Consider the following 22314-nt stretch of genomic DNA (forward strand, 5'->3'; position numbering starts at 1 on the left):
ATGACTGTGGCAAGTACAAAATAGGAGAGTGCAGACACCCATACAAACAAGCTACAAACAGCAGAAACTGTAATTCAAAATAGATAAAATGTGTTTACTTGTGAATGAGGTGAATGTGTAAGGGTCTCCTTCTGTCTCATTGTCTCCAGCAACAGCGGTGACGGTGATTGTGTAGTTAGTACCAGAGATCAGCTCTGACAGCACAGCAAAGGTATCATTTGTGTATCTAGTCATCAGCACTCCACCATTGTGCCACTCCAACCTGTACATGAACACCTCACCAGGAGGTGAGGCCCAGTTCACAGAGATGGAGGAGGTGTTTTGGGACACAATATGATGGTTTCCAATTATACCTGGTCCTATACAGGAGAGGAGAGGAGAGGAGAGGAGAGGAGAGGAGAGGAGAGGAGAGGAGAGGAGAGGAGAGGAGAGGAGGGGAGAGGAGAGGAGAGGAGAGGAGAGGAGAGGAGGGGAGAGGAGAGGAGAAGAGGAGAGGAGGGGAGAGGAGAGGAGAAGAGAGGAGAGGAGAAGAGAGGAGAGAGAGAGAGGACAGGACAGGAGAGGAGAGGAGAGGAGAGGAGAGGAGAGAGAGAGAGGAGAGGAGGTGAGAGAAGAGGAGAGGAGGGGAGAGGAGAGGAGAGGAGGAGAGGAGAGGAGAGGAGAGGAGAGGAGAAGGAGAGGAGAGGAGAAGAGAGGAGAGAGAGAGGACAGGACAGGACAGGAGAGGAGAGGAGAGGAGGGGAGAGGAGAGGAGAGGAGGGGAGAGGAGAGAGGAGAGGAGGAGGAGGAGAGGAGAGGAGGAGGAGAGGAGGAGAGGAGGAGGAGGGGAGAGGAGAGGAGAGAGGAGAGAGGGGAGAGGAGAGAGAGGAGGAGAGAGGAGAGGAGAGGAGAGGAGAGGAGAGGAGAGGAGAGAGAGGAGAGGAGAGGAGAGGAGGAGAGGAGAGGAGGAGAGGAGAGGAAGAGAGGAGAGGAGAGGAGGAGAGAGGAGGAGAGAGGAGAGGAGGAGAGAGGAGAGAGGAGGGGAGAGGAGAGGAGAGGAGAGGAGAGGAGGAGAGGAGGAGGAGGAGGAGGAGAGGAGGGGAGAGGAGAGAGGAGGAGAGAGGAGAGAGGAGGAGAGAGGAGAGGAGAGAAGAGAGGAGAGGACAGGACAAGACAGTAGAGGAGAGGAGAGAGAGGAGGAGAGGAGAGGAGAGAGAGAGGAGAGGAGAGGAGGGGAGAGGAGAGGAGAGGAGAGGAGAGGAGAGGAGGGGAGGAGAGGAGAGGAGAAGAGGAGAGGAGGGGAGAGGAGAGGAGAAGAGAGGAGAGGAGAAGAGAGGAGAGAGAGAGAGGACAGGACAGGAGAGGAGAGGAGAGGAGAGGAGAGGAGAGAGAGAGAGGAGAGGAGGTGAGAGAAGAGGAGAGGAGGGGAGAGGAGAGGAGAGGAGGAGAGGAGAGGAGAGGAGAGGAGAGGAGAAGGAGAGGAGAGGAGAAGAGAGGAGAGGAGAGGACAGGACAGGACAGGAGAGGAGAGGAGAGGAGGGGAGAGGAGAGGAGAGGAGGGGAGAGGAGAGAGGAGAGGAGGAGGAGGAGAGGAGAGGAGGAGGAGAGGAGGAGAGGAGGAGGAGGGGAGAGGAGAGGAGAGAGGAGAGAGGGGGAGAGGAGAGAGAGGAGGAGAGAGGAGAGGAGAGGAGAGGAGAGGAGAGGAGAGGAGAGAGAGGAGAGGAGAGGAGAGGAGGAGAGGAGAGGAGGAGAGGAGAGGAAGAGAGGAGAGGAGAGGAGGAGAGAGGAGGAGAGAGGAGAGGAGGAGAGAGGAGAGAGGAGGGGAGAGGAGAGGAGAGGAGAGGAGAGGAGGAGAGGAGGAGGAGGAGGAGGAGAGGAGGGGAGAGGAGAGAGGAGGAGAGAGGAGAGAGGAGGAGAGAGGAGAGGAGAGAAGAGAGGAGAGGACAGGACAAGACAGTAGAGGAGAGGAGAGAGAGGAGGAGAGGAGAGGAGAGAGAGAGGAGGGGAGAGGAGGGGAGAGGAGAGGAGAGGAGAGGAGAGGAGAGGAGAGGAGGGGAGAGGAGAGGAGAAGAGGAGAGGAGGGGAGAGGAGAGGAGAAGAGAGGAGAGGAGAAGAGAGAGAGAGGACAGGACAGGACAGGACAGGAGAGGAGAGGAGAGGAGAGGAGAGGAGAGGAGAGGAGAGGAGAGGAGGTGAGAGAAGAGGAGAGGAGGGGAGAGGAGAGGAGAGGAGAGGAGAGGAGAGGAGAGGAGAGGAGAGGAGAGGAGAGGAGAAGAGAGGAGAGGAGAAGAGAGGAGAGGACAGGACAGGACAGGAGAGGAGAGGAGAGGAGGGGAGGGGAGAGGAGAGGAGAGGAGGGGAGAGAGAGAGAGGAGAGGAGAGGAGGGGAGAGAAGAGGAGGGGAGAGGAGAGGAGGGGAGAGGAGGAGAGGACAGGACAGGACAGGACGGGAGAGGAGAGGAGAGGAGGGGAGAGGAGAGGAGAGGAGAGGAGAGGAGAGGAGAGGAGAGGAGAAGAGAGGAGAGGAGAGGAGAAGAGAGGAGAGGAGAAGAGAGGAGAGGACAGGACAAGACAGTAGAGGAGAGGAGAGGAGAGGAGAGGACAGGAGGGGAGAGAAGAGGAGAGGAGGGGAGAGCAGAGGAGAGGAGGGGAGGGGAGAGGAGGGGAGAGAAGAGGAGAGGAGGGGAGAGGAGAGGAGAGGAGAGGAGGGGAGAGGAGAGGAGAGGAGAGGAGAAGAGAGAGAGGAGAAGAGAGGAGAGGACAGGACAAGACAGTAGAGGAGAGGAGAGGAAGAGGAGAGGAGAGGAGAGAGGAGAGGAGGAGAGAGGGGAGAGAAGAGGAGAGGAGGGGAGAGCAGAGGAGAGGAGAGGAGAAGAGGGGAGAGAAGAGGAGAGGAGGGGAGAGAAGAGGAGATGAGCCAACAACTGTCTCACCCTCCTGTGAGGATACAACACTTATACACCTGAACTTCTCCTTTGAGAGGACTTTTTATTCCACACCTGGAGGCTTCTCCACCAGGTCTCCTCAGCAGACCTCCTGACAGTATCAACCACATTTAAACGCTTACTTACTTGTGTATTGAGTAACAGCAGTGCTCTGTCCGTCAGTATGGTTGTCATCTGCCACTGCAGTAACAATTATTTTATACTGGACACCAGCAGTCAGGTTACTAATGGTCATAGATGTTTCAGACACATACGAAGTGTCATTGAATTGTCCATCTGTCCACTGTACTCTATAGAAGGAGCTGTTTCCTTCTGGTTCGCTCCAGTCCACAGACACAGAGGATGTGGTGACGTTTGTGACAGTGAGATTTCTGACAACATCAGGCGCTGTGAAGGACAGAGGTGGGTGGGGGAAAGAATTAACATTTTAGATAGTCATTACTCATTATCAGTGTGACATGTTGTTATCATCTGTGTATTAGATATAGTATCTGTAGTGTATTCCTACTGAGTACACTTTCTTCACAGTCAGACATAATGAATCTCTAGCAAAGCTGTAGGTTCTATATTGTCTAAAGTCATTGTTTTAGTCGTGTTTTTGCTGTCAGATTAGTGTCTGGAATATAAGAGATTCAACAAAGTAAAGAGACTTACTCAATGTGACGTTTGCACAGCAGGATGAGCAATTAATGAAGATTTCATAGACAGCTCCAGGAGTCAGACCAGTTAGAAAACTGTCTCTAGAGATATTACCCCCAGTGGATAAGGTGCAGTTTGGTGTATGTTCATGTTTGACTGTTGTTGTTGTTACTGTTAATGTTTCATTGTTGCCACATTTCATTGCTAAAGGAAAGAAGAGCAAAAAAAAAAAAAGAAGAACAAGAAATGAGCACATATAGATTTTAAAAGGATAAATTTCTGGAAAAACAATGCAGATATACAGTATTAACAGATGATGTAATTAACAAGCATATATCAAATACAAAATACGGTATTGTGTGAGAACGTATATCTATTTATATGCAGAGACAAATGAACATGATTGTAACTCACACAACAAAATAAAGAGACAGGTTGTACATACCAGAACATTGTGCATGGGAGTTCTGTGGAGATGAGGGCAGAGAAAAACAAAGTAAATCATTTTGCACCAGCAGAGGTCAGCATTCAGTTTTAAACCGTCAACCAGAAACTCAACCACCTGTTAAATGACACCTAGCATCAGTGAATTTAGCAACGACCTGCGGAACAAGTCTGTGAAGTCTGAATTAAAATCATTAAATTTAATTATTGTTGAATGGATAGTGTTTTCTCAGTTTCTTAAATGCCAGCGTTTTGTAACCCCTGTCACATGTGAATTCTGTGAACTGTTGTACTTCTCATGAACAAAAATGTGGTACATCTGCACGAAGGATAAACCACAAATTTTGAGTTCCACATCAGCTCTTTACACAGTCCTTATAGCAGCTTCATCATTGCTGTAATTCTCTTCATGGCTTCCAAGAAAACAAAACATCTAATTGGTCACAGCTGAAGTTGATATAAGAAAGCAGGATCATATAGCCAGATTTTTAAGACTGAGGTCATGAGTCCAGCTTCAATGCAACCTAATTATTAGTATTTTTCATATTTTATTTATTCTGTTACTGTTGTTTTTTCTGTAAATTCAGCTAATATGAAGCTCTAAATATTGTTTCAAAGCCTTTCCACACTCCCAGGAATTAAATCTGCTGGATAAATACTGAGCCTTTCATAGCGCTGGATATCAAATCTTAAAACGAGTGACAATTATAGTCAATGTCAAATACTTGGTTAGATGCTTAGGCTTGTTTATTTATACACTGGTCAAACATTTACTAATTTAAAACAGAAAACTTCAGACTTTTCTTATTTTAGCAAAGCCTTTTATTTAACATTGATGCATTGAACCATTTAAGATATTTTATCATTTCATAGGCACACATATTGATATCCAGCCCAAGTTTATTTATTATTATTTATTTTATTTATTTTTTGCTGCTCCAAAAGCTGTCAAATTTAAGTATATGACATCTAAACATAGAGGAATCAGCCTGTAAAATAAACTCAATGTGTAAATTCTTAATAGGAAAATATTAGCTCCTACCAAGTTTCTAAAACCCACATATTCATGTAATTCATATGGATACAAACAGCAAAAAAACATAAACTGTTTTCATTTATTCATCAAGACACGTGATTTTCAGTGGTGGAAACAAACATAGAAAATCTCAAGATTATGGAGTAAAGTCTCATTACAACTGATGATTGTGTGTCAGTTAGTACAAACAAGGAAGTAGACCCTGGTAATACCCGCCTATCAGTAATCATTGTGTGTTCTCAGGTAATCTTCAACGTTGGTACTAAAGTACTGTTGAGAATAAAGTTCTTCCTCGTTGTAAGATTACATCTAGATATCTCACATCTCCAGCTCCAAAACAACTATAAATAAATGGTGATCACAGTAAACAATAACAAACGTGAACATACATATACACATACAACATCATGTCCATACAACTCAAACTCCGCATTTCTGCTGTGGTTATCACTTGTATCCTGTTATCAGGCCTAAACACACAGCTTGGACTCCACATTACTTATTAGCCAAACTTAAACAGACCACAGTGACTCACTGGCATGTTGCTTTTCAGTCATGTTTACCACACAGCTAAACATTAAATACATGGCATCATTGCTCAAACCTCCATTATTCTCTCCCAAACAAAGATGACAGATCACAGGTCAATCATTAATTCCCAACAATGGCAGAATAGACTTTACCTTCATTCATTATAGTGAAGCAATGTGCAAACACTTTCTCTGATGTTCAGAGTTATACTTGTATTGCAAACCTTGCATAAAATGCTTTGGCGATACTGTAATTCATTGTAAAAAGCAAATGTGAATTAGAAATTTCATATGGAAAAGAGCATTATAGATAAAATAGACCTAAAAACTCCAAAACCGTCAGACCAGGAAGCAGAGAAAGAAAAGGTCCATTCTGTATTAAGTATTGTCCTTTCCACCCACCTATCCCTGGAGACCGGTGTCCTCCCCATAATTTCTCCTTTTCTATTCACAGCAGAGACCCTGCCCTTCCTCCCAATCCTCTGAGACTCTATTCTTCTTTTTAAAGTACAAGGGTGTCACACATTGAGTGGTGCACAAGGGGTTTAAGGGTTAGGTACTCTTTGAGGACCTGATGGAGAGTCTTTACATAGTGTTTGATCGGGCCACAATAGAATACGCTATGTGTTTAAAAACATTATCACCATGTCATTATGACAGTTGAATAAAATATGATTTATATGTGTGTACTATTTTTTACTTTTTGTATATCATTAGCAGTATATATGAGGAAGTGTTCATCTGGATGACCATACTTCTGCTGTTTGTGCAATGTGTTGGCACAGCTAAGGTTCACACTATGGCCCTGTCAGAGAGAGTGGAAATGGGTGTTTGAGAATTTCTCACTATCCAAAATTTGTTCAAACACTTTACTTTCCCATCATAGTAGTGATGAAATGATGAGTACTCACAATAAGATCGTTAAGCACATTAGTTAAGATCCTAGTCTGACAAATTGCTCAAGATCAAAAACCTTTTTTTCTGCTCTTTTTCTTATTAGCAATTAGTTCTCAAATATGTATATCTATAACTTTTGTTACTTAAGATTGCTGAAAGCTGAACATGCAATATATCAAATTATATAATATTTCTATACATTCTATTAAATTTCTACTGTTACCACTGTTGGAGTTAGCAAGAGTTCACTCTTTGCTAATTTTCACGTATATGGCATTTGTGGCATTTTCAACATTCTACTGCATTTTCTTTGCAAATCCATCAGTAGTATTGATGTATTGCTAACAAATTCCTGCAATGTCATGACACTATGTGGGTGAAGATCTTGAATTAATAGACATAGACGATACCTAAAATGCCACTTGGGAGAGTGATAACTATAGTTTGCGCTAACATGTTCTTATGATCCTGTGGAGAACAGAATTTAGCCACTCATATCCGCAGTCATATAAAGAATACGGCTGATAATAACTATATTTTTCTTATTGTCAAAAAATTTAATGAAACAATAACCAGATGAGTGTTCACTATGCAACAAAAGCCTCATATAATATTAGCTTACAGTATTCCTCTGTGTCATAGAGCTGCAGTGTTGCCCAAAAACTCATACTGTAAATTAATAAACCGCACCTTTTCTTGGGATTCATTCACATATTAAGTATAAGTATATTCAAGCCAGTTAAGGAGTAAGCATCTCTGTCCAGGACAGCCAACTGTTCTGGAGAGAGATGTACTCATGCTAACTCCTTCCACCAGGGCTGTGGTTGTATGAGCTAAAAGATAAAAAAAAAAAATGTAGGCCTATTACCGAGTTTATTACTAGCTAGTTTCTTTTGACATAATTATAGCTGAACCACACAGATTTGAGGAATGTCGTACCTGGTTAGCCCTTTGTGTCAACCTTTCTGTTAGAAACAACAGGCTAAACAAGAAGGTGCTGTATATAGCTTCACATGCTAACCCAACTAAACTTCAAAAACATAACACTATTAAAACATAAAGTAACATATTAAACTTGTCAATTTTAAGTAATCAATAGGTTTGTATTTACAATGTTTTAAATGTGTGTGTAATGAGGTCACTTGCCTTAATGATGCCACACAGAAATCTATCACCAAATCAAATTCGGCAGCTCTAGCTTTTAGCCTCTTTTAGCTCTCCGACCCTGCTTAGCTTTCAAACTTCCCATATGGTTCTGTATCATCACTCTCTTCAACCCTATTTCCTAATGAAGCAAGCAGACATTTTCAACAAAATGTTTTGACGAAGTGTATTTTTACTAAAATGTCCAACACCAAACTGCAGAAAGACAGGTTCGATAGCAGGATGTAGCTAACAGGAATGTAGCAGCTAATGGTTCAGACACTTTTCTCAGGAGTTGCAGACCAAAACAGAGCACAGAGGAGAGTAAATATTGGACTTACACTACGGTCTTCAGGTGCAAATATGACTCTAAACAAATGGGATTATTTCTCTACGCTTGCCGGATGTGTAAATGGGAAACTGTTTGCAAATATGTTAGTCATAGCGACCTAATTAGTTGAAACAGTTCATTTTAAGGGCTGACATTAACTTGTCATCACAGAAAACATACATGTTTAAAAAACAATATTAATTACAGCTGCATTCAATTTAGGTGTAACAGAAAGCCATGTCAGTGAGTTTGTATGCACAATACCACAGGCCAGGACCTAAAAAACTTAAGTGGACTGCATGATTACAGTAATGTTGTTTATTACATCTGTGCTTTTCTTGCTGTGTACTGTAGAGATGCCATGAAAAAAATATAAATATATTTGGTGGGGGCATTTTCAATACTATCATTGGGAGTCACCACAGACATACATTTTTGAATGTTACCCATATGGCTTAATATAAATTGTATTCTTTTTTTTAAATCATGGCCAGGTTAATTGGATTTAGTTCAAAATCTGTATTGTTGTTGATTAACATTAGTATATGGTGCCGACGAGGAGTGAAACTTACCGACACTTTATGAATCAGTGTTTCAATCCACGTTGGTGTTGGCAGCAGAGTTTTTTTTTCTCTTCAGACCTCAACAACAGATATGTTTAGTAGTTGGTAGGTGTATAGCCTACAGTACACAGTGAACTCTGTTTAATGTTTTGATGTTTTAATTTATTGGTATAGTACATAAATTTAGTAAATGCAGCAAAACTGCACCACTGTCTGTGTCTGTGTATCGTAATGACTTCACTCCACTGAACATGGTAAAGGTCACATTCCAGTATGTGAAAGCTGCATCTCGCATGTTTTCATTCAAACATTCATGTTAAACTGACCTCTGGGGATGAAACTTCTCTGAGCCATGACTCCCAAATGTTTCATTTTCCTTGGCCCTCTTCCTAAGAGTCACTTATTTTCTCCTGACTAAATAAACAAAACAACGTCTCAAGCCATTATGCCTTGGCACGGGCTCAGAGAGCAGTAAAGTCCCAAAGTCTCATTTGGGAAATGCTGCCCTAGATATACTGAAGTTCAAATAATGGACATAATTTTTCTTGTGAATCCTCTGCTCCACCCATCTGTACATCTTCCCTCCTTGTTTTTAACTCCTTCTAGCCACAGGCTTATTATGGTTTTTATTCTTTGTTCTTTTTTCCTTAAATGTGTTGCATATATGTTGTGTTTGTGTAAATACACAAGTGGTGGGAGCTTATTATTCTCTTGTAGTAACTATAAGAAAAGGAGAAAAAACTTTTTTGGTTGCTACAAATGGCTCAAATTCTGAAGATGTACATTTCTTAGAAGTTCTCTAGGTTTATTGTAGTCTATAGAATTTCACTTGAAGAGCAATATTAAATATGCAAAATATTGTGAAACATACTTGGCTGAGACTCAGTCATCGACCCGTTTGCCCTGTGTATTGTATCTGTGCCCTTTGACTGGGCCTGTCTGCAGGAGGAGGAGGAAATGGCTGTACTGACCACTATATAAACATTACATCAACCCTAAAGGCAGGCTGCCTGCCACTCTCTGAATCCCTCTCATTCCTAACAGTCTGCCTTTGCTGCTCACCTCCTGATAACGCCCCAGTTCCTTCCTCCATAATAACACTCAGACCCAAAAACAATCCAAAAATCACCTTAAAAGCTGTTTGCTCAAGGATCAGCCTACTTAACCTTAGCTTCTCATAATCTGATAATTTGTAACAAAAACAGGAGGATAAAAAAGCACAGTTCTTAATTGCTGCTCCTTGAATTACACAAAGTTGCATGAGGTTGAGGGGTTGCTGGTGGTGCCCTTGTTGACTTGCTGAGTGGAGAAAATGGATTCCTCTACAGCTGTAAATTATGCAAAATCATGTTACCTGACTCAAAACGTGTGTGTGTGTGTGTGTGAGTGTGTGTGTGTGTGTGTGTGTGTGTGTGTGTGTGTGTGTGTGTGTGTGTGTGTGTGTGTCTTGATGATTAGCAACCAAAATGCTGGACCTCACAAGTTCAAAAGGCCGTTTGGGGGTTAAGACTTGGTTTGAGGGTTAGGCTAAGGGACTAGGGAATGCATTATGTCAGCACAATATAGTGAAATAATGATTTGTTTCTTGATGATTAGCGACACAAAACACCCAAGGTTCATGGGGAAGAAATTGAGAAATGCATAATGTTGTTGATTGATACTTCTTCTGTTTTACCCTTTCCGCTCCTTTGTTGTAGCTTTATACCAGTCATCTAAGCAATCTGTAAAAAACTGCGTTTCTACCTTGTCTTCTTCTTCTTTGAACTTCCTCTGCCATGGGAGTCTATGGCAGCCCCTAGAACTGTATGGTAATATGTTTTGAAATTTGGCACACTGGTTTGGGACATTCCTGTGATGCTTTTCACCAAGTTTCATGTCTGTGCCTTAACTGCTCTAGCAGCACCACCAGGTCAAAGTTGGAGGTGCGTTCATGCAAAGCTGCCAAACAGGTACTGCAATAGAAAATACAAAAACAAAATTTGCATTTTATTTGCCTTATAACTGGTGATGCATTTGCCTTAAAATCAAAATTCCTGTGTCTGGTAATGGTAATACCATCGAAGGACCCAAGGTCACAATATGGCAAGTTGTCATGTCATCCTATTTGATGCAGCTGCCACTTTGGATTTTATGTGTTCCTATATCCCAAAATTCCTGTATCTTGTCTTTTCCAAAATTGACACTTCATATTTCTTCAAATCAAGCTCGACAAAACTTATTTTTTGGCTTTTTTATTCGCAAAAGCATTCATCCATCAGGGCCAATCGAAATTGGCTGCAAAGTTGCCAAACAAGAAATCAAATCATATCTCAGCCAATCTTTAATCAACTAACATGAAACTTGTGCTTACAACCACACCCTTAACATAATGACATCATGTTTCCATTGCAACTCTGGCCCGCTGTTCTGCTTGGCCCCCACATCGTTGCATTTCAATTTTCTTCTCCTGCAGCATTTGCGTGTTGAGATCTCCTGCACTTGACTATATTTTGTTGTTATAGATAATGGCATGAGAGACTTTTTTGTGTTTTACATAAGTTAAGTGCCAGTCCATGGTTGCAAATATCAGTGAGCTTGAATATGAGTGGAGATTGGTGATACTGATATTTGGTTGCCTTGGGCATATTCACAAATGAAGTGGTAGCAGGCTACAATCGGCAGGTACAAACAGCTATAACTGCTTTACAGTGGCAGAGAGCAGTGCTACAGACACTTTTAAATTGGGTTAAAAGGGGTTTGAGGTTTGAAAGGTCAAAGTAAAAACTAATTATTAATTATTGTCACACAAACTCCAAAATACAGGCTACTCTGCTACAATAGACTTTAAATGTTAGCAGGACTAGTATATCTAGTGTCACTCTTTTTCTCCACTATGATTGGATTTGACTACAGCCTTGTTTATGTGTTTTAACAAACCTAATTACCCAAATGTTGCTGCATCAAAATTAATTTTTCAATGACAGGATAAAGTAATAATTTATTAATTAATAAAATAAAGCAGTTTAAAATGTGTGTGTTTTGTCTGTTTTTGCAGCTTGCTCTGCTCAATTGACAGATCCTGAGCTCCAGGTAGGTTTGTTGCACCTGTTAAGGGGGGACAATTTGTTCCTGTATCGTTGTTATTGGTTCGCAGAGTTTGGTGTCAATTCCCAGCATAGGTCATCCAACCTCAACCCGACTACAGGTCTAATTAGCCAGAATAATACATCTCTTTGCGAGTGAACATTTAGACTATTTAATCAAATCATACTGAATTAATCTTTGTGTTTAATAGTGAGATCATAGTGTGAGAATATGAAATAACATTAAAACATGATCCATATAACGTGTGGTGAGATTTGTGAAAGTTGTAATCCTCACTTTCTTCTGTCAGCCTCTAATAAATTGGCAGATTGTTCTCTATTCACTGCCGCAGTAGTTTCTCATGAGCGGCCTACTCATTGTTTCCATGCTACCATAACTTTGTGGCACTTCCTGAGCCCACCCAAAGACCACTGATAGCACATTTGAACAACATAAAGGACTTTAAAGTTAAGCACTATGCTGTACTTGATACTTCCAGTTCATTAAGGTCAAGTAAAGGATGACAGGAGCCACACAATACTGGCTAAAAACTCAACTCTTGTCTCACTTAACACATGCTGTTGGTTAACTCAAAGCCATCTCAGAGCTTTGCTGTTGCCTGACAGCACCTCAGACTGTACTGTACCTTCCTCTGTAGTGTGCTATATGTAATTCTCTCAAACATTTGGTTTATTTTCAAGCAAGATGTTTTTACAACTTACTCTTACCACTTGCAATATGCCTGAATCAGGTGCATGCCTCAAGCGACTGTAATCAAATACACTTTACCAAATTCAGTTAGTATTTCCTCATGGTCTGCTAGCTGTCCCTTCTGTGCATGTGCTGAAAAAGAAAAGCTGGTGTTTCCACACAGCCCTGGCATTGCAAATGGGAAATAAACAAAATGGCTCGCACAGAGTCACACAGCAATATTCCAGCCAATCAGCCACAGGGGGGCGTTTGTGCTCGTGGGAACAGGACAAGGGAAAGAAGAGAAGATGGGTGATGGGCAAAAGAAACGCGCAGCCACAAAGACCTAAAAACAGTTTGCTACGTAAAGTGCATTTAAACAACTAACTCTCTCTAGGTTTGCTTGTGTGTCGATTGTTTGGTGACCTTCTATGTTCAAAGGTTTGTTTTGCTTCAGCTATGAGATACGACGCACTGCTAAACCGTTAAAGTCAGTCAGAGGGATTATTGCTATATTCTGTACTTGATGTTTATAAAAACTAAACATCAATAGAATTGTATTGCATGTATTGAAATTTGTTTCTACCTGTGTCACAACACAACTGACGGATCTTTGCAAGTTGACATCAATGTGCAATACAAGAGAGCTTTTAATGAAAATACATTTTAAAAAAGTGCTATGGTGGGGCGCCTCAGCGGCCTCCCTGGTAGAGCGCGTGCTGTTGGTCCTGGTCGTGGCGGCCCGGGTTCGAGTCAGGTCATCCCTCTCCCTGACTTTTCTCTCTCTCTCTAACTGCCCCAAAAAATTATTTAAAAATGGTTTTATGGTGAATTAATATAGTGGTAGAGGTCTTTTTATTTGTGTCATTTAAGTCACCTTCCCACTGAGGGGGGCTCAAAGTGTTAATAAGAATTATTTCTGTTTTGGTATGTCCAGTTTTCTTGTATTAATTGCAAGGACTGATTGAGTACAACTACTGTACATAGCTACACAATTTCGTGAGAAAATAAATAAACTAGTGGAAAATAAATGAATTTGTTTTTATATGGTTCCTGTAATTTGGAACACATATACTGCTGATTTGTTTTTCTACATGCCAATGATCCCTTTAGGTGTTTGTGATTACACATTTCTATTGAGTGTAATAGCATTTCTGTGAGAATACAAATGGCACAACACTGCATGAGAGAAATTCAATATGTGTGAAATGCTATAGGAACATGAATCATAAAACAATGCTGAAAGCCATGTCTAAAAATATCCACTGTCTCCAAAAAACTCCCTGCGCACGACAGCTTTAGCTATGAGTGTATTTGTCTCCAGGTATCGGCCTCCCACACCAAAGTCCTGCTGCTACTATCATGGGCCACATCAGAGGCTATGGAAATGAGTGACGTTGTATTTACTGTCCCCAGCACTGAGCTGTGCTGTTCAGAGTACTGAACTGCTGGCTGCAGATACCCATCAGAGTACAATTTACTTGCCATTAGAGCTTCCTCCTAATGCTGCTGGGCATGGTACAGGAGGAAGATCTGCATGAATGCATACTTACTCACACCCACAGGCTCTGGACACAGAGGGCTGGGTTATCACACTGAACATAGAGGTCAGCTTAATGTTTAAAATGTGTTAAAGTCGAGCATGGGGTGGAATGTGTGCTCGTCTTCTGAGAAATGAAGAAAGTGCAGTGTAGGTTTTGTATTATTTGTGACTCACCTGTTTGCAGTATAAGGGTGAACAGTAATTGCTGCTTTTAAATTATATCAAAGAAACTATGACTATATGTCCTTCCTTTATTTTGAAGAACAGTGTACACTGGGGTAGGCTGCTTCCAAACAACATGAGCAATTTAGAAAATGGCTCCATGGATGTTTCTTTTTTAATTTTTGAGGCTTTTTAATGATCTCTTACTTTTACAAATAATGTTTAATTCTCCTCACAGCTACAGTACACCATCTCTGCCTCTCTCAGATGCAAACGTATACACTGATACACCACAGAGACATTAAATAGTTCATTTTACTAACCACTATCAACAACCAAGGACATGCCACATTTTCATCAAGTAAGATTGCTTATTAGAGCAGATATCAGCTGTACCCAATGGACAAGTGAGGTCTCAATACGTAAAACATATCTACAATGTTTCCTTTCATGGTTTGTAGTGGTGTGATGGCTAGTATAAAGCACTACCCTCCCATTTTTTAAACTGCAGGAAGGCTAGTGTTATAGACATGACTGGGTCAGGAGCTAGTATATGGCTGGACCGTGTATGGTCAGTGAATGAAATTGAGGATGTATAGTTGAAAACTACTATTTTCAACTGAAAATAATATGCTAATTAGCTTATTCATGACATCATTGAATAGTATTTGCATTCTGCCCAGTGCCAGCTGGTTTCAGCCCCGTATCTGTTTATTTTTCTCCTACTCTCTGTGTTCACATTTACAATATTTTAATACAGTCGAATTCCCAATAAAGCTGTTCTCATTTCCTGCTTCTGGTGTCAGACAACAGAAGAAGTTTGAAATAGTGACTGAAACAGGGCCCATTAATACTACATGTTAACCAGCATTGATTTCAAGTCATTCACAGGGCAATACTGGTGACTCTCTTCTATGGAAAGCTGCTAAGGTTTGTCCAAAAAGGTGTTGTATTTTACCACTAGGTGCTGTTTTGAAAAAACAAAAAAGCTACTGAAGGTTGGTAAATCAGGTGACAAAAGCATAAAGTTGGTGACACTGCGTTTAAACACCCCCTGATGACGGAATAGAAACTGTTCATGCCAAATCAGTTTGAAAGATCCAGCCAACAATACTAAGAGTCTAAAGCCATAATGGCGGTGACAATTTCATTAGCAGTTTCATTCATTACAATTAGAATTTCAAACTAATCCGTCCACCTGGATTAAAGTGGGGACTGAATAGCCCCGTCTGTTTTGACTGGCATGGTACATCTGGTTAAGTGAGCTTTTTTTAAACCAGACATTTCAGCACCTGGCTGTCATTGGCACTGAGCCACAACCCTATCAAACTGACACATGGCCTTCTGTATATTATGGTCATTTTCTACCATTGGACCATTTAAAATCCTGCTTGAAGCACTCTGGTACTCAATTTGGAAAGACAGTATGACCAAGCCATAGAGAAACATCAAGAGAAAACTAATAATTTTTCACCCCCTCTTAAGCCTTGCCTGGACATGATTCGCTCAGAGGACACTGATAAAATGATAGCTATCTGCTGACAATAAGGCCTTTGAGGCTGAGAGAGGAGCCTATGTCTCATTTACATGGACTGGGGAACTGTGACTCTTTGTAATTCATTTTGCACACGCTGAACTTCCAGCCAGCCTGGGTTGAAGACAGCATGTTTGGGGATGTAAATTTGAAACTGGACTGTCTTGATATGGTTGAATGGAGGGTGAGAGTGGGTGGAAAGTGCAGTATTCCACAAAGGAGGACTTGATTTGTGACTTCGACTTTTTAGACCAACAATGCGACGCAAGACAAAGAGGCTCATGTTTTCTAATTCAGATACAGTGAGAAGAATACACTGTGGAGAGAAATACTTGTGTTCAGATGAGCCTCAGACGTCATCAAGTCATGAAATGTCATCCACATTTCATAGCAGCACAAGACACTAGAACAGCAGCTGGCCATAGAGACGGTGTTCATGGCCACAGACGGGCAGTTCTTTTAAGTGTTAGAAAACGTAACATTTCCTTGTTCCAAGATGTTTCCCACTGATAGCCACGTCACCATGCTTTCATTTCTGCAAGCTGTGAGGAGGCCACAGACAGAGAAAGACACAGTGAATGGGAACAGAGAGAGGCTCCATACCATGATAAACTCATGCAAAGTGTTGTACTTTTCCTGGGTCATTAATGGGTGACTGTTAAACTTTGCACGCTCTTTCTCTTGACAAGCCAAACTCTTTAAAATAGGGTTTCTACCTTTCTTTAATCCCACTTCAAACTGTTTTGCATGATGGCCAAACAAAAAATATAACATAAAAAGCTTGATGCAGGAAAAAGATATACAGTGTATCAACTACTGAATAGATGTGTTATTTCAAAAACAACTTTGTCACAAGAGCTGAGTTTGTACAGATTGAGAGTGCGGCTGAAAGAAAGGACAGAACCATTTAAAGAGTCAGAACTGGATCGTACATTAAGATGTTAACATACCAGTTCTGTTTAATTTAGTGATAAATATTAATTTAAAAAGAGTCACTTATCTCAAACTTTAAAGGTCCCCACAGGGACATAAGGTCATCACGGAAACAAATGTAGAACGATTCAGCAGCAAATAGACAAATAGACATTTAGAACAGAATATGGAAAAATATTTAATATGTAATCATACAGGTTCTAGAAAAATTAATTGGACCCGTAAATCAATTTAATATGACATATATAATCATGTGGTTCCTGATGTGCTGCAGACCACATCAGGTGGTTTTGTCTTAAAGGTCCTTCACCCCCTTTGTCCGATCACACAGGTGTTTTCAGTTATTTTGCCAAACTGCACCTCTTCAGGGAACCTGATGGTTTAAGGGTTTTGATGACCTCACTGTTAGTCCATCACATCTCCACCCAATTACAACCCCAGCTGAGGCGAACTTATCCTGAACAAGTGAGACCATCAATGTGTGTAAGGCCTTTAAGTGTTATCCATCTCAGCACTCTCTATTGTTCAATCAGCTGGTCAGAGCATCACTAGGTGTGGAGCAGATGGTGGTGAATAGTCGGCCTATGAGAGATAAAGACTACTGACAAGCATCATGGCGTCAGTCTCTGACGATTAGGTAAATAAGGTCAAAAAAATACAGGACACTGTAGCAGATATATTAAATTTAGACTGGTAGTTAACATACAGACTGTGATGTGTAGTTGAGTGGATCGTTCGTTTTTTAATGGTAAAAAATATTTCAGTAAATGAATGGAAAATGTCAATATGCAAAAACCTTCAATTCGGGGAAGCTTAGTATTTCCTCTTTTTTACTGAAACTTCCTTCAGGCTTTTAGACAAACTATGTTTGCGGATTTACAGGTTCATCTCACTGGTAGAATCTACTGTAATGAAATTACGATCTACAATTCATCCTCTCTGACTTGTTTCCATGACTTCAGAGGGGAACAAAGGTGTGCAGCTCCGCCACAAGTTTTGGGCGCTAATGTTCCCCATTACCTTCCTGTCAATATCTGACGATGCTCAAACACAGGCATGTACAGACGGGTGACAACTTAAAGAAAAAACCTGAAAAATGCCCCCCATTCATAGGGCACGAGGGGTCACTGAATGGTTTGATGAGTATGAAAACTATGTGAATCATAAGCTATGGCCTTCGCAGTCACCAGACCTCAACCATAATGGAAACCTTTGGGAGATTTTGGACCGACTCGTTAGACAGCACTCTCCATTGACATCATCAAAACACCAAATGAGGGTAAATTGTTTGGAAGAATGGTGTTCATGCTTCTATTAGAGTTCAGAGACTTGTAGAATTAATGCCAAGGAGCAATGAAGCTGTTCTGGTGGCATGTGTTGGCACAAAAACCTATTAAGATACTTTATGTTGGTTTCTCCTTTAATTTACCACGTCTCTGTACATTAAGCTGAGAACTGCGAGGACAGAGGGACAGCAACACTCAAATGCTGCAAGAAGAGAAAAGTAAAAATAATAAGACAACTACAATGAGACTGCTAGAAAAGAGAGAAAGGGATAACAACGGGGAGAAAAGGAAGAATCAATTAAGCAAAAGAAAAAAATCACAATTGTTTTGTCCCACTTAACATTGGTGTTTTGTGTTTATCCATATCAACATCTTACCACGAAAATATTATATCTCAAAATGCCTCTCGTAAGCTTGCAAACAGGTTGGAATAAACTGGTTCAAAGGTGTGTATGAATGCAGTTTTACGTCTCTAAATTTCCTCATTTAAAACATGTTTTTCCATTAAGTTGAAAAAAAAAATGTTTGACCAACAACAAGAAAACTGTATGTATTAAACAATTCTTTGACACAAAGGGCATTAAAACTAACTCCCTAAAACAGATAGCCCAAACTTATATATATATAATATCCTCAAGGGCTGATTCCAGGTGTCCAACAGCTGCAAATGAGATGAACAGGCCTCTAATCTCTAATTTAATCAATAGAAAAGATGTTTAAAGTGTAGCAGGTTTTGAACGATGAAGTCCTGGCTGTCATGTGTCCGACTGTCCCGTCTAACTTTAGAAGAAATCCTGACCACAAGTCTCAGCTCAATGATCTATCATTTAAAGGGAAAACACACTGGGTTCTTGTTGTTGCCTTAACAAATGTGTACAACACAATGTAAATCTTCTTTAAGACTGAATCACGCAGTTATAACCATGTTGCTTTATGAGCCATCATCAGTCTTTGAGCATGCCCTTCTCTACAGTATTAAAAAACCAACTGCGTTTGTGGCCAACTGACATTTGCATGTGTTGCCTGTGTCGCTCTCTGCTCAACATGTGTACGCTTCATAGAAGTTGATTAATATAATGGACCAGTACATCTTTACTTCCTATTGAAACCAATGCAGCTATCTTGTCGTTTGGTACAGAATATCTGTGTTTTTCACCAAAAGACAGAACTACGTAGAAAAATGGTCTTCTTACTGGCTTTTTCTGGAGCTTTCGACTGTATCGCCCAGTCCTCAAGGTCAAGAATAAACTTTCCAGCTCAATAAACAAGGAGATCATAGTTTACAACTATTGACAGAACAAACCAATAGAGGATCATAGTAAATGCACATTGCAAAAAAATGGTTAGGTGCGGAGGGAGGTTGATGTATTCAATTAAGAAAATGCTTCTAAACGACTGTGGGAGTAGAGGAATGTGACACCTTCATTTCCACTTCAATTCAACTAAATTCAACTATGAACGTTTTCTTAACTAATGCCTCCATGGGTATCTTCTGGTTAAGGTGTGGCAAATACTGTGGCTGTCCTTAAAGGAAGCCGTTTCTGACTGCTGTCACGAGAAGTAACACAAATGGCGATGGCTGGTGTCAAAGTCACACATTTTATATTTTGAACGCGCCAATATTCACCAAACGCCCTAATTTAAAGGCTTTGTTGCACAAAACTGTCACACCACTTCTGCCACTTCTGCCTTTGCTTTACAGATAGTCCAGCCCAGCATTCATCCAGCACATTAGAGGGTTTTGGTCTTTTTTTTTTACTGGTGAGGACAGCCTCCTCAGTATTCATGCCACTAGTTCACCCATAGACACTTTTGCAAAAGATTTTGCACATAATAAACTGACCAATTTATTAGGTACAACTAAGTCAGTGTATGTCCGTCTGTGATTCCCTGGCGTGAAGATTTGAGGCTGCAGGACTGACAGCGTCACTGAGCTGCACCTCATTCCATTCCTGACCCCTTTGTGTTGGCCACACACATCCTCACATGCCATTCTCAACTTCTGTCAACCTCTCTGGCTCTCCAGAAAGACCAGTGGGACAAGGACAGGTGGGTCTGTGGCTGCTGCATGCCTCAGGCTGAGTGTTATGTAAGCTTTGCTCAGATGGGCATATTTTCACACACTGGACACTGACCTGTGCAATCCTGAATAAATCATTAACCAATGAAGATATTTCAGATACAGACTAAAACATCTCATTAGAGTGCCTGCCTTAATTATTACAAAGGATTGAAGAATTGAAAAATGCGCAAAATTTAAACATTTTTATTTCCATAAATAAGTCCAACGTTGTTAGACCTAATTTATTCACTCCATGTCGTCCAATAAATAGCCCACTATTGTTAAACCAACTGAAGGTCGGCGTATTAATTACTCGCTGACATAAATTTGAATCCAATTAAAACTCTCAAAGGAACATTGCTCATCTTATAATAAGTCATGACATTCTGTGTCTGCCACCAGGATGAAAGTGCTTTGTAACTGTTGAGATTTTTTTTTCTTTTTTTTTGGAAGTGTGAGCGGTGCTGAATCAAGCATAGATTACAGAGAGGTAAATGACTTTACGGCCGAGCAGCTACCTGCGCAACAGGTGCAGTCACACCCGTGCGATAACAAATGACCTTCACCATCCAAACAAAGCGCCCTGTTGTCGTTTCCTATGAAAACTTAATAATAAAAAAAACAATAGCACTAAGTTTACTTCTGTTCATGCGGATGAATGGAAGCTTTCTTACCTTGAGGAGAGCGATGAAGACCAGAAGAGTCCACAGAGAGACGCTGAAGCGCAGCAGTGGCTTCATGATGCCGCTCGCTTGGGGGAAAAGATTTTTAGTGCCTTTTTCTACCCGCTGACTGCTTTCATGTCTAATCTTTATTCGGACCTTTTAACTGGAGACTGCTTCTCACTCCTAACCCGCTCCGTCAAAATCGGGAGAACTAAAAGCGAGAAGGGGAAACTTTCTAACAGGGAGGAGGGGCGGCCGGGCGCGTCATTCGGGGAAGTTTAGTTAAGTCTGCCACTCCTCTCATCATCTGTTCGCCAGCTCTGCTCCAGTATCTCCCACCGATGTGTCACAGCATTAGCCCGGTCGACGCAGCCCGACGATGATCTGGTAGGGGGGGGGGCTGCCCGGTCATCCAGAAATGAAAAAGTCATCCCACATTCTTGCCATAACTTGGCCACGCAGGGTGAAGGAATGTTTCCGCGGTGGGGTCCCTTTACTAACACCACACAAAGCGGGCTGCCAAGGCAAATGTTTTTAATAAACTTCCCTGAAGTTACAGGCTGAATTTTACTGCTACAAACAGTGATTTCACATCAGCAGGCCCGTAGCAAGGAGTGTGCTGTAAGCAAGAGAGGGGACTTCAGGCAGAAGGACACATGGGGCCTTAGGGTTTGTCCTGTCATGCCCAGAGAGATTTTTTTTGCTGTTTTTACCTACAAGAAAAAACCTCCGTGAAGCTATTAGAAGAAATCTTCTGAGCAGCACAAATAATTTAAATAGAATTAATGATTATTTTCAGCACTGATTAATCCATCAATTACTTTTTTAATTTATAAATTCATTTTTTTGTGGCAAATTGACTCGGAGGCAGTGTTTCCAAACTGCTTGTTTGTCTGATCAACAGTCCAAACCGCTCAGGCTGTAGAGCGGGTCTTCCACTAATTAGAAGGTCGGTGGTTCAATCCCCGGCTCTTCCACTCTGCATGTCAAAGTGTCCTTGAGCAAGATGCTGTCCTTCAAATTGCCCCTGATGGCTGTTTCTTTAGTGTATGGGTGTGGTGTATGTGTGTGACTGAGTGAAAATGACATGTAAAGCACTAAGCAGTGGTCTCTAAGACTAAGAAAGCGCTATATAAGTGCAGTATAAATGCATAAAATCCTTGTATCTGACAACCAGACCCCAGAGTGGGGTTCACATTTTTGCTGGATGAATGATTTGGGATTATTAGTTCTGTTGAAATAGACTTATTTTAGTCAGAGGTCAGGCTGGTGTAGCTGATAAAGATTACAAATCTGCTTTTCTACACCTCCTCCCTCTCCATTAAAGAATCAGAAATGAAATAAAATATCGGAGTGTGCATGATAAGGACTGGTCGTGTAAAGTCTATTTATAGAACATTTTTATCAGCTTCGTCACAGAGCGCTGTACAGGAAACAGCAAATAACAGACAAGTCTTGTGAATAGACGGCTATGAAAACAGATGGCAACCTGTGCTGTGACACTATGTGAATAAAAAAGAAATGTAAGAAATTAAAGTGACATTTCAAAGTAAAAAAAGGGGTTGAAAACATGGATATTAAACTCTTCTCAAAGTAATCAACATCGTGAAAACATGCATGTTGCGGGAACTTCAAAACAGGCGATCAAGGTCAACTATCATGTTCCACTCACTTCCAGGTGACAGGAGGGATCACTCACTCGTGCTGCGGCTCTGGGCCTAAGCACAGATGGCTCCGTTTGATTCAAGCCTCCACGATTTTCCTGTTGATCACAGCTTCCCAGGTTGTCTAGCTCCCTTGCTCCTGTTGACTCTCAGCTCTGATTTTAATGCTCTCCTCTTCACAACTTAAGAGATCGCCAGGTCTTTC

The 22314-nt window shown here is 41.4% G+C and overlaps 1 protein-coding gene across 1 annotated transcript; it reads right to left on the reverse strand.

Annotated features, from left to right (window-relative positions):
* Positions 1-36: 36 nt before the first annotated feature.
* Positions 37-20766, reverse strand: LOC130176929 (receptor-type tyrosine-protein phosphatase H). Its single transcript, XM_056388362.1, has 5 exons — positions 20455-20766; positions 4009-4030; positions 3579-3767; positions 3051-3311; positions 37-359 (listed from the first exon to the last, which is right to left on the reverse strand). The coding sequence occupies exons 1-5, from the start codon at positions 20518-20520 to the stop codon at positions 52-54; spliced, it is 846 nt and encodes a 281-aa protein (XP_056244337.1). The 5' UTR covers positions 20521-20766; the 3' UTR covers positions 37-51.
* Between the last annotated feature and the right edge of the window lie 1548 nt (positions 20767-22314).

The sequence above is a fragment of the Seriola aureovittata genome, chromosome 10 (genome assembly GCF_021018895.1).
Source record: "Seriola aureovittata isolate HTS-2021-v1 ecotype China chromosome 10, ASM2101889v1, whole genome shotgun sequence".
NCBI classification, from domain to species: Eukaryota; Metazoa; Chordata; class Actinopteri; order Carangiformes; family Carangidae; genus Seriola; species Seriola aureovittata.